The 14,640-nt window shown below is 40.1% G+C and overlaps 3 protein-coding genes across 4 annotated transcripts; 1 reads left to right on the top strand and 2 right to left on the bottom strand.

The window, feature by feature from the left end:
• Positions 1–98: 98 nt before the first annotated feature.
• Positions 99–3,759, bottom strand: LOC149399732 (3-dehydroquinate synthase). Its single transcript, XM_089611608.1, has 8 exons — positions 3,266–3,759; positions 2,152–2,302; positions 1,886–2,053; positions 1,575–1,801; positions 1,322–1,445; positions 832–894; positions 607–750; positions 99–525 (listed from the first exon to the last, which is right to left on the bottom strand). Exons 1-8 carry the CDS (start codon positions 3,628–3,630, stop codon positions 394–396), a joined length of 1,374 nt encoding a protein of 457 aa, XP_089467734.1. The 5' UTR covers positions 3,631–3,759; the 3' UTR covers positions 99–393.
• Positions 3,760–4,455: 696 nt separating this feature from the next.
• ATRAD17 (RADIATION SENSITIVE 17) lies at positions 4,456–8,325 on the top strand. 2 transcript variants are annotated; one of them, XM_089610566.1, is made up of 12 exons: positions 4,456–4,742; positions 5,129–5,177; positions 5,281–5,366; positions 5,441–5,488; positions 5,672–5,731; positions 5,914–6,016; positions 6,150–6,463; positions 6,656–7,004; positions 7,097–7,219; positions 7,345–7,543; positions 7,627–7,687; positions 7,795–8,325. In XM_089610566.1, the coding sequence occupies exons 1-12, from the start codon at positions 4,566–4,568 to the stop codon at positions 7,978–7,980; spliced, it is 1,755 nt and encodes a 584-aa protein (XP_089466692.1). In that variant the 5' UTR covers positions 4,456–4,565; the 3' UTR covers positions 7,981–8,325. The 2 variants fall into 2 exon arrangements, with proteins under 2 accessions (XP_089466692.1, XP_089466691.1); XM_089610565.1 differs by having other exon boundaries at positions 7,094–7,219.
• An 816-nt stretch (positions 8,326–9,141) lies between these two features.
• Positions 9,142–12,579, bottom strand: LOC149399730 (pyridoxal-phosphate-dependent serine hydroxymethyltransferase, putative (DUF632)). Its single transcript, XM_089611606.1, has 4 exons — positions 11,323–12,579; positions 11,008–11,228; positions 10,695–10,918; positions 9,142–10,215 (listed from the first exon to the last, which is right to left on the bottom strand). The coding sequence occupies exons 1-4, from the start codon at positions 12,017–12,019 to the stop codon at positions 9,411–9,413; spliced, it is 1,947 nt and encodes a 648-aa protein (XP_089467732.1). The 5' UTR covers positions 12,020–12,579; the 3' UTR covers positions 9,142–9,410.
• Between the last annotated feature and the right edge of the window lie 2,061 nt (positions 12,580–14,640).

Genomic DNA, 14,640 nt, shown 5'->3' with positions numbered 1-14,640 from the left:
CTCTCTTCTTTTGCATCCATTCCCAATATTGAACTTGATGCATTCTGAATTTTGATTCACTATATTAGCTCTAAACCTAAATACGGCTATACTAAATATAAGAAAGGATTTGACTGAAATTAGTGGCCTGGACTCTAAGGAGGCCTTGAGGTGGTTTACCCAATTGCCTTGCCCTTGAGTTGCCCTGATTATTGTAACAATGTCTAGTAGAAAATAAATACACTTTTGTCGAACTCTGGCCAGTACAATAAAAAAAAAAAATTACAACAATAAATATGAGAGGGGAGGGGAGAGAAAAAGAAAAAGGACAAAAACCAAACAAAAGCTAGCCAAGAATTTTATATCACAGAACTTGATACATTTCCGAAAAACAGAAGAATCTCCAATATTTGATCAGGACTTGGAAAATGCACGTAGCGTATCATCGAGGGCTTTCCTGTCGTACTCGCCGGTGAAAACGCAATTTCCAAGAGGACCTTTCAGAAGGATGAGCCTGAGGAGTCCATCAGCTACCTTCTTATCGACCTGTCAGTCCCGAAAAAAGAGTGATGAGAAGAAGCTATATGATAGAGTGATGATAAAGTGGGAGGCTTTATTCTCTCTCACCGCCATCACAGACTTGAACATCTCAACGGTCATCGTTTCGGGAGGTGAAATGGGTAGCTTGGCTTCTTCGAGAATGCTACGAACTCGCTTTACAATTGAGTCATCAATCCATCCTAGTCGGTATGACATGTCGACGGCCATGACCTAGATTTCACAAAGAGTTTATCATTTCATATAATTCTAGCTTGTAACTCGTGGTGAAAACATGGTGAGCAAAACGGTTACCGTGCCAGCCGCAACGGCCTCTCCATGAAGCCACTCTCCATAGCCCAACCCAGTTTCTATTGCCTACGATAATCATTAGAGAAATAAGGCAAGTACCCAAATTGTAGAAAAATGTTTGGAACTCGGAAAATCTGAGTGGATAACTAAAAATTGGGATTTCAATTTCCTTGGAAAAATTGGGTGGAAAACGAATATCCAAGCAAATTTGCCCAAATCGGGGATTTCCTTAAGATTTCATACTAAAGATTCAATTCTCTTTCCCTCGAAATTTCCTTAACTTCCAAACACAATAGCGATTTTTTTTCTTTTCTTTTTTCCTTCAAATTCTCATTTTCCATTGCGAAAGCCAGGTTCAAAACATAGCCTAAGATGTCAAATGGGAGTAAAATTGAAGATATTAACAAACAGAGGAGTGGTTTGAAAATCAAATAGAGATCATTTATGTAAGATTTCCACATTGAGTGCTATGCTTAAGCAAATGTGTACTTACATGGCCGAATGTGTGACCCAGATTCAATGTTGCCCTCACTCCGCTTTCCTTCTCATCCAACGAAACAACCACGGCCTTGTTTTCACACGAACGCTTAATAGCATAAGCAAACATATCTGGATCCCTGAAATGGGCAAGAAATAGTTTACTCACAAATAACGGAGTTGTTAAAACAAAGTTGTGCTCTCCAAGTTTTGTGACCCATATCGAGCTTGATTAAAGGACTTCTTCAACATGCGAAATTTTTCCACACCTGGCCATCAACAACTTCATGTTCTTCTCTTGCCACTCAAAAAATTCTGCATCTCTAATCAGCCCATACTTTATGACCTCAGCAAGACCCGAAGCCAATTCCCGGTCTGGCAATGTGTTTAACGTGTCCGTGTCTATAAGCACACATTGAGGCTGGTAAAAGGCACCGATCAAGTTCTTTCCAAGAGGGTGGTTTATCCCTGTTTTCCCACCTACAGAAGAATCAACCTGAACAAGAAATTATCAAGGATTTCGTGCATAAAAACTCTCAAGTGGAAACCAAGAAGGAATCTTTTTTGAAGGGAGACAAACCTGAGCCATTACAGTAGTTGGAATCTGAATGAAGTTAACACCACGGAGGAAAGAAGCGGCAGCGAAGCCACACATGTCACCAATCACACCACCTCCGAGAGCAACAAATGTACATCGCCGGTCTAATCGAGACTCTATGGCCTTGTCAAAGACTTTCATAAGGGTTTCCTATATATTCGAGAAAAATGATTACTCGCGATTCCAAATTCCATTGTCAATGGTAATATTTAATTTTTAATTTTAGAACATAAAAATAACCTACCTACCATGTTCTTATATTGTTCACCATCCGGCAAAATCACACTTTCAACTGAAACATTTGGGTTTCCTCTCGTTAAAGCATTGACTACTTTATCCAAATACAGTGGTGCAACAGTTGTATTAGTCACTACGAGAACCCTCTTCCCGTGAACATGCCTGCGTTTAGGAATTTGTATTATGAGAGCATGGAAATCAACAACCAAACCGATTCCCTTTCACTCAAATGTAAAAAAAAGAAGAGACTTCCCCAAGGACTAGACCCGAGGATACTGAGAAAGGAAAAAGAATAAGGTCCTAACTTTCAAATTGTTTGTTCATCACAATTTTTCTTTCACTCAAGCATCCCCATCGGTTTTTATTTTCTTTTATTTTATTTTAAGGCATTCAGTCAAGAAATTAATATCCTTTAATAAGTTCAATATTTTTTCTAACTAGTATAGGAAAACATGATGTAAATCGAATCCAAAAAGATTGAGACCTTTCAAGTGCAATAATCAGCATTATCATCCTAACTTCAGAAGTTCAATTCTACATCTAAAATAAATAAATAAAATAGAATAGCGAGAGCCAAAACAATGGCCTCAAACTTGACCTTTTTCTTAAACAGCCTTTCTATAATCGAATTCAAGTGGTTGTGGCTTCGAAAAAATTCATAATCCTAAAAAAGACTGAAACTTTAAACAGGAAAACCAAATAAGTAACCCTGATTACAAAGATCATTAGCATCAAGCTGGCTCTTGATACCATGAAACAAGTTAATTACTACTACAGAATAACTAAAGAAAGGAATGACAGGCACAACATTTGGCAGTGAAAAACCAGAAAGTAAATGTGTAACTATATCAGAAATGCTTGATCTTTGAATCATGAACTTCAATCAAAATCTATCCCTTTAACTAATCAAGACAACTAAGCCCCATAATCTATCAAAATAATCACCTATCACTAAAGCTTACTCTAATATATATAAGCTTCATTTAATATCCAGTCAATTGACAATTCACTACACAATTAGTCAAACTCCTAATTTCGGAAAACCACAAAACAAGCATAATTATCACCATCAACGAAATCACCATGAATCACGAAAACTACAGATATATGAAACAGAGAGAAAACCTCTGGAGAAGCTCGGGTTGGTCAAGAAGCCCTGATCCGATATAAATCGGGTAGGTCCGATCGCCCAAATCGACCTCCACAACCGTCGGCGAAGCTTCTCCGCCGGGAATTTTTGCCTCCTCCGACGGGTTCATCACCGGCGCCGGCGAGCTCGCTCGTATCGCGGACCTGCAAAGCCCGATTCGACTCGGCGTCAAGACCAAGTTATTGGCGCTCTTCTTCTTCGACGCGGTCCGAGTCAACTCGTTGGAACTCGGAGACGCGAAGGAAAGCGAAGAGCGGAGAGTGAGAGGGTTTGTGGTTTTGGGGGAGAGAGAGGCGTAGAAGGCGTTGGCCGCGGAACGACAAGAGGACGAGGAAGCCATCAAAACGGCGTTAAGGAATTCGTCGTTTCTGAAGCTCCGATGAATGTGACGTGTCTGGTTTGAATGGAATTGGAGGTTGGTTGGGTTTAAGTTTAAGAGAGAGAGAAAGGGAGTTGGTAGGTAGAGACTAGAGAGAGACCAGAGAAAGCAAGCAAGGGGTTGTTGGTTGTACATAAAATTACAAAACCACCACTTAAGTTTTAACAAAATACAATTTTGTGAATCACCACTCCAGTTTTAGCATAATAGCCCTCAAAATTTATCTTGCATACGTTGCAAAATTTGTTAAGACAATGAAAAATAACATTTTTTTTAAAGGTTCTAATTGAATTTTGTAAGTGATAGACGTCGTTAGGAAAAAAATGAGAGACATCAAGCAGATTGAGAGCCCATGTGAGAGAGAGAAAAAATGTGAATTATTAATGTTAGGTGTATTTTTTTTTCATAATAAAAACGTGTATAATTTCTTAATTTTGAACTTAGTGTAAGTTTTGAAAATCGCACAAATTTGGTTAAATTTTGTTAAATATTAGTTTTTTTATTTCACTGCCTTCCTCTGAATAAAATTAGTATTTTATTTCACTTTTATATCATTTTTATCGATATTTTTCATCGATATTCTCATCCAAACATAATTTTAACCATTTTTTAACGGAGCGTAAATTTTTAGTTGGGTATATTCTATCAATTTAAGACATTAGCATGTGTATTTGAGCAAATTTCCTATCTAAAATCTAAATGCATCGTTCGTTCGTACATCGCCCATAAATTAAAAATATATATAAACTAAATTAAATAATTTAAAAAGAAAACAAACCCGCGGTCTTTTCGAAACCCGCCAAATCCCCGATTCTCAAAGCGCACCGCTTAGGGCTTCTCAGAGAAGCTCAATCCAAAACAATGGCGAAGATTAACCTAGGGTTACAGAGACGGTGATGGGGAAGAAGAGGGCCACGGTTCTCGTTTTGTCTTCGGAAGACGAGGAAGAAGATGCTGATCGATCGCTGAGGTCGAGCCGTCGTTTGAGGAAGAAACTGATCTCGACTGTTCCTCGAGAAAATCCTAGGCGATCGAAGAAGTCTCGTCTATCAGGCTCCGGAGATTGGGAAAAGGTGACTTTTGGTTCTTTTTTTTCTGGTTTTGATGCTTTGCATTTTTCCAATGGTCTAGGTTTGATAAGTGAGACTCTAGACTGAATATCATATTCACATTCCTTTGATTTGTATCCAAACACAAACCGTAATCCCAGAGCTGTTTTAAAAATGATAAAGGAAGCTAGTTTTCTGGGATTTTTAGAATGAAAAGTTGGCGTGAATTCTGAGCCTATGGACTTGCTGTTGGGTTCAAAGCTCTTTATTAAGTGTTTAATTTGACTGTTCTTTAGGTATGAAGGCTGTTCAAAGATTCAAGTTTAGCACGTTTCACACTTGGAAGCATTGGCATATATTGCCTTTGATATACTGTCAGCTCTAATGTTTAATTCTATTTGACAATGCAGATCAAATTGTTTTGTGATGATTTTGATGAAAAGATATGCGGGTTAAATGGTACGCAAAATTTACTTGGTTCAGTGCCCAGTGACGGTTTCTTTGTGTGTTTGGTCCATTTCCTTTTTTTTTCCTTTTGACGCAAATTGAAACTTTGACTCAGGTCCTGGAACAAGTGGCAAGAAAGAGTTGTGGGTTGAGAGATACAAACCTTCTTGCCTCGAAGATCTTGCGGTTCAAAAAAAGAAGGTGAACTTGCTTCTTTTAGTTTCATTTTCTCAGGCTTTGGGTGTTAATTTTTTTTTTTTTCATTGGAATTTCAGGTTGAAGAAGTTAAGGTATGGTTTGAACAAAGATTGGAAGTTTCAAAGGTATATAGTCTTCTCTTACATTATTATTAATGTTATCTTAATTATAGATGCATAATTCTAGTTTTCCTCTTGAATTTTGGAAGTGTAATCAATTCGATGTGTTTTTCTACTTGCATTTGCTATTTCCTTGTTTGTATTACTTTTGTTTACCTTCCAGTCATTTTTTGCATTTGTTAACTGCAGGAAAAAGTTGATACTAGTCACGTCCTTGTCATCACAGGGCAAGCAGGAGTCGGAAAATCCGTATGTGATAATTAAGATATTTTATCTTTTGTTTCTCAGCACGAAAAAAACTTTGACTCTTTGTTAACCATATGAGATATGAGAACTTTATTGAAACGTGCATTCAAGACTCGTTGTAGTATCGGATTACTTACTAGTTACACCAGGCAAGACTCGGCCTTGATTCTTTTCCTCTTGTCTAGGCAACTGTTCAAGTAATAGCATCACACCTCGGAGCTAGATTGTGTGAATGGCATACGCCTACACCAGTAATTTGGCAAGAACATCTACACACCTCAAGTTCAGGTACTGGAATGATCTCTTTCCAAGTAACTTCAAAGTCGATATATGATAAATAAATATTAAAAATAAAAAAAAAAGATCATCTTTCCCAATTTCCTCTTAGCCATCCTGAAGGTGCCACTTGGTTTCTTGTCAGGCTTGCATTACACGTCAAAGTTGGATGAGTTCGAAAATTTTGTGGAGAAAATTAGAAAGTATGGAGTAATACCATCAACAACTTCCAGTGAGGAGTCAAAAGAATCAGTGATACTCTTGATCGATGATCTCCCAGTTACTAATGGTAGACTCGCTTTTGGAAGACTGCGAGACTGTTTGAATCTACTTGTGCATTCAATTAAAGTACCCACAGCTATACTAGTCACCACTTACGGTGAAGCAGACTCTGCAGACCACACAACCCGATACATTGAAGAACTCCAGTCGTGTCTTGAAAAAGCTGGGGCTTTTAAGGTTACTCTCTAGAACGATTGCAATTAATATATGCACACACACACGCACATATATATATATATATATATATATATATATATATATATATATGTGTGTGTGTGTGTGTGTGTGTGTGTGTGTGTGTGTGTGTGTGTGTGTATTTTATCTTTCACTTGTGTGTTTATACAAAGGAACTGTTTTGGAAATCTTCAGGTTGCTTTCAATCCCATTACACATATATCTACGAAGAAGGTACTTTCAAAAATATGCAAACAAGAACAATGTAACGTGACTGCTGAAGAGATTGATCTCATAGCGAAAACAAGTAGAGGTGACATCAGAAATGCTATTACATCATTAGAGTTCTTCTGTCTGAAACCAAGTTCGTTGCGTCCACTATCTTTATCGAGATCTTCACAATCTAAAGACCATCCCGACGAGATCAACGGCTTCAATGCTGGATTTCCACTTGAATTTGGCAGAGACGAGACTCTTTCTCTATTTCACGCACTGGGAAAGTTTCTTCACAACAAAAGAGAGGCTGAAAATGCCATAGAATCCGGTATATATTATGCCAAACGTTATATGTAGTATTGCTCTGTAAAATCAACATACGGGGCATTCCTATCTAACCATCTACTTTTCTTGTAGCAGGAAACGAATTCTTGGTACAAGAAAAGTTTGCTAGATTACCACTTAAAATGGAAGCTCCAGAAACAGTACTGTGTCAAGCTCACGGACAAGCCCGGCCAATAGTTGACTTCCTAAACGAAAACGGTAATCTCTTTACCCACAATCCATAGCATTTAGTCCTGAAATAGAAACATGTGTAATAAACCCTTTACTGGGTGCGTATAACTCCAGTCAGGGTTTCACATCTTCCGTGATATGGTTTTATGCAGTTCTAGATTTTGTGAGCCAAGAGGCAATTGACGATGCATGGTCTGTGGCTTCATATTTGAGTGACGCCGATTTGCTTCTTTCCTCTTTTCGTGGAATGATGGTTAGACATAACGAAGCGGAAAATGTCTTACAATCAGCCGCTGCCTCAGTTGCTGTTCGTGGAGTTCTGTTCAGTAACTTTCATCCAGCGCCTCCCAGGTATTTATTTTATTATTATTTTTAATAATTTATCACTAGTTGTCAAATTTTGTGGGTTCATTCCTTAACATTTGTGTCTATAGATGGCAATCTATTCGCCGGCCAAAGCTATGGGACATTGAGCGATCATCACTCTTCAACAAGGTAGACTTCGTTTAATTTTTTATTTGGATAATTTTTTTTGGTTGGTTTTGATCCGTTGTCAAAGTTCTTTTGAATACTTCAGTCACCGTGTGTGTGTGTCATTGCAGAAGGAAATGGTGAAACGTAGATACGACGCTTATAACGCGCTGAGTTCGTTAGATTTTGCAGTCATAGCTACCGAGTACACACCTCTGTATAGATGGCTTGGCTCTCGAGCATCTACAAGTGTACAAGAGAACGAGGACGGAGTGGTTGACTTGATGAGTTCAGAGGATGAAATTGAAGACTGGTAACTTCGAAAATTGTGTATATATATTATGGTCTTTGAGGGACATGCTTTTTTGGTGAATGGGTTTGATCTGTAAAATGATTATGGTTGCTCTGAAAATGGCCGTTCAGTTTTTGCCTTGAAGTTTAACTATGAACTTTGCATGTACATACATACGCTGCTAACGACCTAGAAAAGAAAGAGGGTAAAGGAAAGAAAAATTGATCTGTTATGTTACATTTTTTTTCCCTTCGAAAACTGGGATGATTTGCGAGTATCTGTGATATTCGCAATGCGACGAGTTGTGATAATTTTCACACAAAGAAAAAGGTTTAATGTTTGCAATATTTTACAATGGTTTTCGATGTTATGCGATAGTAGATACTGGTTTTGTTTTCTTACTCTAGATTTTTACACAAGGTGAAACTTGGATTTACACTTACGCATGTCGTTTGATCATGCACACCACCAAAGCAAGGAAAAAAAAATCGCATCATCTCTGTGATTGGAATCAAGGGTCGTCTGAATTGTTTTCCGCCAAGACCATAACAAAGAATGTGGTGAAGGGAATCGATGACCTACTGTACCGTCTGACGAGTGCTTGAGTCACTGACAAGGTTTAGGCCTAAAATAAAAAGAAAAACACATGATCTCAAGAAAGTTCTTTCATATTGCCATAGTCGGGCAAGCTCTGGCATCGAAAGGATGGTGTCTTCGTGTACTTTGAAGATAATTTTGGTGTTACTAGGAACTCAGTAGGAGATAGGTTATGCCACCATGCCATGGACCCAATTAAAACGGACTGTGCTGGTCTTTGTCCCATGGTGAAAAACACAACAAAGTTTATCTTCCAAAAGAGCAAGTAAATATATGAGTACTCTACAGAAGTACAATTTTTTTAGCAACATGAACACCTAGATTTCGAGTCATTGGGAACCAACGGCTTCCCGGTCTACGGGGTCTTAAGCATCGTATTCTCCGAGCCTACAACTATAGAACACATGACAAGCCTAGATAGGTGAGATCCATCGGAATTGGATGGCCTAAAAGAGTCTGGTGGGGCCCACGAGATTTGGACGGCCGGCTCTCGTCCTCTTCCACGCTTCCTCCGCCATTATGACAATTTTTTATGTTCTAGGAAGTCAAAGTTGGCTGTTAAAACTTAAAAGGCAAAATATATGGCCTCTTTTAGTGAAAGTTTGGTTGATACAATTTTATACGATATTTTGTTTTTGTTCTTAGTCATCATGAACACTAAAGTAACATTCATGAAAAAGACCAATATTTAAATATACTCTTCCAAACAGCAAACTAAAAGAAAAAAAAAACAAAAAAACAAACCTAAGAGCTCTCAACGGCTCTCTAGCACAACGAAGCAAGTACTGCAAATCCCAAACCCCTTTTAATCCCATATGTACAAGAAAAAGAAAAAAAAAAAAAAAAAGCAAAAAAGCCTCAAGCCATCATCAACCTCTTGACATCGCCGCCGACCTCGCGATCGGACGACCCAGCTCCCCCGGGCTTGGCGTGATTATAGACGGACTCGAAGGCGTTCATACACACGCTCGAGAACCCGACCATGCCCTCGAAGACGTGAGGCAAACCCATCTGAAGATTGTTGAGCGTCATCGTCCTCGTCACGCCCACGGACTTCTCTTGCCTAGTCCTCTCCTCCTCGGCCCTCGCCCTCAGCGCCTCGACCCGGGCCCGCTTCTCCGCCACCGGGCTCCTCTTCCGGGCGGGGCCGCCCGCCGAGTACGGCCCGAGCTTCCCCTCGAGCGTCCTCAGCTCCCCGGCTCTCCGCTCGAAGTCCCTCGACACCGACTCGGCTCTCTTCCTCTGCTTGAGCTCCTCGGACTGTTGGACCACGATCGCGTGGATCACGGTCAGGAACGAGTTGATAGCCTCCGAGGCGACCCGGTCGGGGATCCGGTCCAGCGCCAGCTGCCACTCCTCGCAGAGAGAGTAGATCTTGGAGTCATGGGCGGGCCTCGGGATCGGGCCTCGGTTTCGGCCCAGTTGGAAGAGGCTGAGTCTGAGCCAGCCCGTGAGTGACTGCACGTAGTCTCGCTGGGCTTTCACCGAGTTGCAGAACGAGGTGTGCCATTGCTGGACCTCGAGCTCGAGCTGGAGTGTCGATTGGCGGTGGATCTCCGAGGTCGCCTCGTTCGAGGGGACCGAGTTCAGGTACTTTAGCTGCTCTACTATGTGCTTCTGGACCTGGTGACACTCGTACATGCCTCGCCACATACACATTAATCTGTAATAAGAACAAGAATATGCTGGAATGAAACTTAAAAAAAAAAAAAAAAAAAAAAAAAAATGTATAGATATGATTTCAGATTTGAAATTCAAGTTAGGAGATTTTTAGTTGAAATTCATGTACTTATTATTACAAAGTACAAACGTGTGCAAGATTAAGATTGTGACTTGGGAGAAGTACCGAATCCAAACAGTGAGCATAGTGAATGGACAAGACAGAAAATAAAAAGCAGTCAAAAACGAATTCTTATCCCTTGGGACGTACATCTACAGCCTGCTAACTAAAAAAAAAGGACTTTTGTTTCCATAGGAAGGGTTTCCCATACTTCATACTCAGTCATTAAATATCATCAACGAAAAAAAAAAAAAAGAGAATAAATCTTTTGCAAGTTTCAAACGAGGAAGATCATATGAAATGGAAAATCAAAGAGAACTTATGAAGTGGTAAATCATATGAAACGAAATGAAATGACTAACCCTTTGACAAGCTCGAGGAGTTGAGGGTACAATTCAATCTCCCTCAACTTGACGATCTCATCGGAAGTGGTCTCGATGGCCTGAGAAGAAACCATCACCTCCGACTCCAACTTCTCAACGTCTTTCTTCAACTTCTCCGTCTTCATATAATCGCCCCTCTTCATCTCCAACTTCTTCAGCCTCTCCACTTTCTTCTCGTGATCCATCTTAATCCTCTCTGCCCGCTAAACACGAAGACATTAACAACATTACTCTCTTGAATCTTTAAACACATCAAAACATGAAGAAAGAAAACAAAAGGCCTTAACTTTACCTTGACCTCCTCGAAGAGCTTCTTTTCCCAAGCGTAAAGCCTCTCCACGGTCGAGCAATGGCTTCCATTGACAACGCCGCCGCTGCTATCAAAATCACTCTTCACCATTTTTCCGAACCCAACACCGGTATCGCAATCACTCATTTTGGGGCTCAGACTCGAACCCCACGACCACGACGGCGTACTGATTCCCCTCCCATTGCCATAGCTATACACTCTAACTGTACACACACATATGTATATACATATTCTCAATCAACCTGTGCCATTATAAACACCAAACAGTGATATTAGAGGGAAAAAAAACAAAGTTACCTCCTTTACTGGCAGCGGCGGAGAGAGTGGGAACTTCTAAGAGGAGAGAGAGAAGAGAAGCGGAATCGGCGGCGGTGACTAAATACTCGTCCACTTCTTTAATGATCTCCACCAACTCTTTCCCGTTGCTCCTCGAGACCACCATCGCCAGCTCGCTGTCCTCCGCCGAAGAAGAAGCCGGCGGAGGCGGCGGAGGATGGACCACGCGCACCCCACGCGCCATACCCTCCACGGTCGCCGCCGTCGCGGTGGTGGTCGTCACGGTGGTAGCGGCTTCCCATTCGTCGCCGTCGTCCTCCGCCGCGGCTGCGCCGGAGGCCTCGGCGGAGAAAGGGTACCAGAAGTCCCAGCCGGAGGACGAGGCCGGTGGCGGCGGCGGAGGAGGAGGAGGGGCCGGTGACGAGGCGGTGACGGAGGTTGCCCACGTGTCGGTGCTGGGAGACATGGGAGGAGGGTTTTGGTGGTGGTGTTGGGGTTGGGGTTGGGATTGGGGTTGGGGTGGGTGGCGATGGAGCTTGGTCTCGGCGGAGGAGAATCGGAGGAGGGCGGAGCCGGTGGAGCGGAGGGACCGGAGGTACATGGAATGGGCGGCTGACATGGCGTGACGTGATTGGACGAGCTGTTTCATGTACTTTCTTCTTGACTTGCACCGAGACACGCTCTCTTCTCTCTCCACTCTCGAGTACCAACACCCCATTTCTGCTTATTCTCCAAAAACAAAAAACAAAAAAAAAACACAGAAAGACTAACCTCTCTCTCTCCCTCTCTCTGGGTTAACTTAAGAATAGAAAGAGAAAAGTGTGTTTTAGATTAGAAAGAAGGGCTCTAGCTTCTTTCATGGTGGTTTACCAGAAATCAAACCCTATTTTCTCTCTCTCTCTCTGGTTTGTTTTATAATAGGAATAAGGGTTCTTGCTTCTTCATTGGTGATTTTGACATAATGCTATTGCACATTTCCATGCAAATGATGCATAAACCCAGTTCAGTTTAGAAAGAAGGGTTCTTGCTTCTTCATTGGAGCATATCGCTCTCCGGTTTGATCTGGTCTAGGTACAGTCCAGTTCAGTTCAGTTTGACTGGGTTCGGTTCGGTACGGTTTGGTTCTCAAAGAGAAGAGAATTTTTTTTTTTTTTTTTTGGGTTGAACTTTGAAGAGGTGGGACTGGGATGTGGTTGAGAGAGGAGGAAGAACACAGAACAGCTTTGAGAAGTTGCAGAGACAAAGCCCTGCTTTGGGCAGAGTGCCTATATTTCTCTTTCCCTCTTATTTATTTGCTTTTTTAAAAATAATAATAACTCATTCGCTCCACAAATACCCATGTACGCAAAACCGTATCATGCGTTTTATTTATTTAATACCAAGTTACGAAACCACGTAATAATATAAATACTTAGCAAGCACCCTTATAAAAGGTATATGCAGATTTTATTTTTATTATTATTCTATAATATACCGTATATGCAGATTCTTTTGTCAATTTTGACCCCCAAAAAAAAAAGTACACAAGTATCCGCTTCGTTAGCTATATGTACTTTTAGACTTTAAGGTTCAAAATATCGACGATTATGGAAAAATCGGTATAAAAATTATTACTATAACAGCTTAAATCTCGATTTTATTCCCCAAATCGATATTTATTTAAAAATGTTCGGTATAAACTAATTAATGACTAATCCACTTTTAGTATACAGAAAATGTCTAATCCATTATTGTAAGAGATTTATATATAAAAACACAAATACGATATCATTAATTTTTCAAATAATAATAATAAATTCATATTTATTTGAAAAATAACATTTATGTTACAGTAATGGTGATATAGGGTAATTAATTTGTTATGTCGCGGAGCAACTTAGTCCCCAAAACCAAGAGAGAGTAAATCAAACTTAGCAAGAAAAAAAATGATGTTAAACGTCCCATAAATCACGACGAGTGAAGCATATGTTTAAGCATTATTTTATGACACTGGGGAATGATCTCATGAAAATGAAAAGGACACGTGGTTTGGATATCGAGACAAGACCGCGAAAATGACACGAATCAAACTTCAGAGTCACAGCACAACCAAGACACTGATCCCAAGGCAAGCCCATGGTCGTCGCACGGCCAGGGCACCAACACAGTGCGAATGAATCTCCTGTCGGGCTGGTGTTCTCAGCCAAACCCTCAATCGGACCTCTTGACGCACCCAGATACCCGTCCGGGCCCAATGGTGCGCTCAAGTCCCCGGCGGTCCGTGCTCAAGCCCCCGAACGGACCTCTTGATGTAACCAACCTCCCCGACTGGCCAACCTGCTTGACCAATCTCTCTTGTCGGCCACCCTACCTAGCTTACCTCCCCAGTCGGCCATTGTTTATGCGTCATTTTTTGGCACCGAAAAAAGACCACCCAATAGCAATAAAGAGACGCGACATGAATCCCAAAGTCTTGCCACCATGAGTTGGATCTCTTTTGGGTCGGAAACATGTTTCGGACCCTTGCCACCATGGACAAGGACTCTGACGAGTCGGGAACTGTCACACTCCGAAAAAATAAGGTATGAATTTTAAGATAATTAAATACTAATAAATTATACATAATCGTTCTACACTGCATACTCAGTCGATTACTTTACAAGTCCATATAAAAAATAAAAAAACTTGAAAACGTAAATAAACTAACGACTACAAACCTGTACTTGTTTGTAATGTTCACATCACATGCTAAGCTACACCATAGCGAAGCCTTCAAAACATAAAAATTGACGACTCATTGCGATAACTGTACTTTTTCTTTTACTTTTGGTCAATGACTAAATTCTCCAACTGCAATGGACCATAAATTTCTACTCATATTCCATAACATCATCTTTAAGCAAAAAATAATAATATTCAGATAAAGATTTTTTTTTTTTTTTTTTTTATAACTAGCTAATCTCTTTTTTTTAAGGATCTACGTCAAATTTTATTTTATTAGAGAAATAGTCTATCATATCGAAGTTAATTAAATTAAGTATTTAGTTAATTAAATTAACAGTTAATTTTATTAATTTCGGTATGGTGAACTATTTTCTTAATAAAATTAAATTTTGGCTATTTAAATTATTGGGCTAATGAGCTAATTATTGATGATAAAAATTATCTATGCTTTATTTGGAGCAAATCTGCCGTAGTAATGATCATGGTTACACTTAATTATCTAATAATAAATTAACATTTAATTGAATGCACGCTAAAAGTATTCTTATGTTTTCTTTTCCTTTCCAAGGACATAAAAATTAAAAGAATTAACTACAGTCTACACGCCTTCTTGTACATTAAAAAAAAGAAGCATAA

Source organism: Urtica dioica, chromosome 4, assembly GCF_054948205.1.
Source record: "Urtica dioica subsp. dioica isolate 48M chromosome 4, U.dioica_male_clone48M_v1_H2, whole genome shotgun sequence".
Taxonomy (NCBI): domain Eukaryota; kingdom Viridiplantae; phylum Streptophyta; class Magnoliopsida; order Rosales; family Urticaceae; genus Urtica; species Urtica dioica.
Note: the sequence above shows the minus strand (reverse complement) of the source record. Positions and strands in the feature narration are given on the sequence as shown.

Bases quoted from the DNA above. Each gene is read 5' to 3' on its own strand.
- ATRAD17 (XM_089610565.1), top strand. From the start codon at position 4,566: ATGGGGAAGAAGAGGGCCACGGTTCTCGTTTTGTCTTCGGAAGACGAG. The intron at 5,367-5,440 runs GTGAACTTGCTT...TTGGAATTTCAG, and splicing joins TTGCGGTTCAAAAAAAGAAG to GTTGAAGAAGTTAAGGTATG. The intron at 6,464-6,655 runs GTTACTCTCTAG...GGAAATCTTCAG, and splicing joins AAAAAGCTGGGGCTTTTAAG to GTTGCTTTCAATCCCATTAC.
- LOC149399732 (XM_089611608.1), bottom strand. From the start codon at position 3,630: ATGGCTTCCTCGTCCTCTTGTCGTTCCGCGGCCAACGCCTTCTACGCC. The intron at 1,446-1,574 runs GTGTGGAAAAAT...TGCCCATTTCAG, and splicing joins ATGAAGTTGTTGATGGCCAG to GGATCCAGATATGTTTGCTT. The intron at 526-606 runs GTGAGAGAGAAT...CGGGACTGACAG, and splicing joins TGTTCAAGTCTGTGATGGCG to GTCGATAAGAAGGTAGCTGA.
- LOC149399730 (XM_089611606.1), bottom strand. From the start codon at position 12,019: ATGGGGTGTTGGTACTCGAGAGTGGAGAGAGAAGAGAGCGTGTCTCGG. The intron at 10,919-11,007 runs GTAAAGTTAAGG...CTTCGTGTTTAG, and splicing joins AGCTCTTCGAGGAGGTCAAG to CGGGCAGAGAGGATTAAGAT. The intron at 10,216-10,694 runs GTTAGTCATTTC...TTCTTATTACAG, and splicing joins CTCCTCGAGCTTGTCAAAGG to ATTAATGTGTATGTGGCGAG.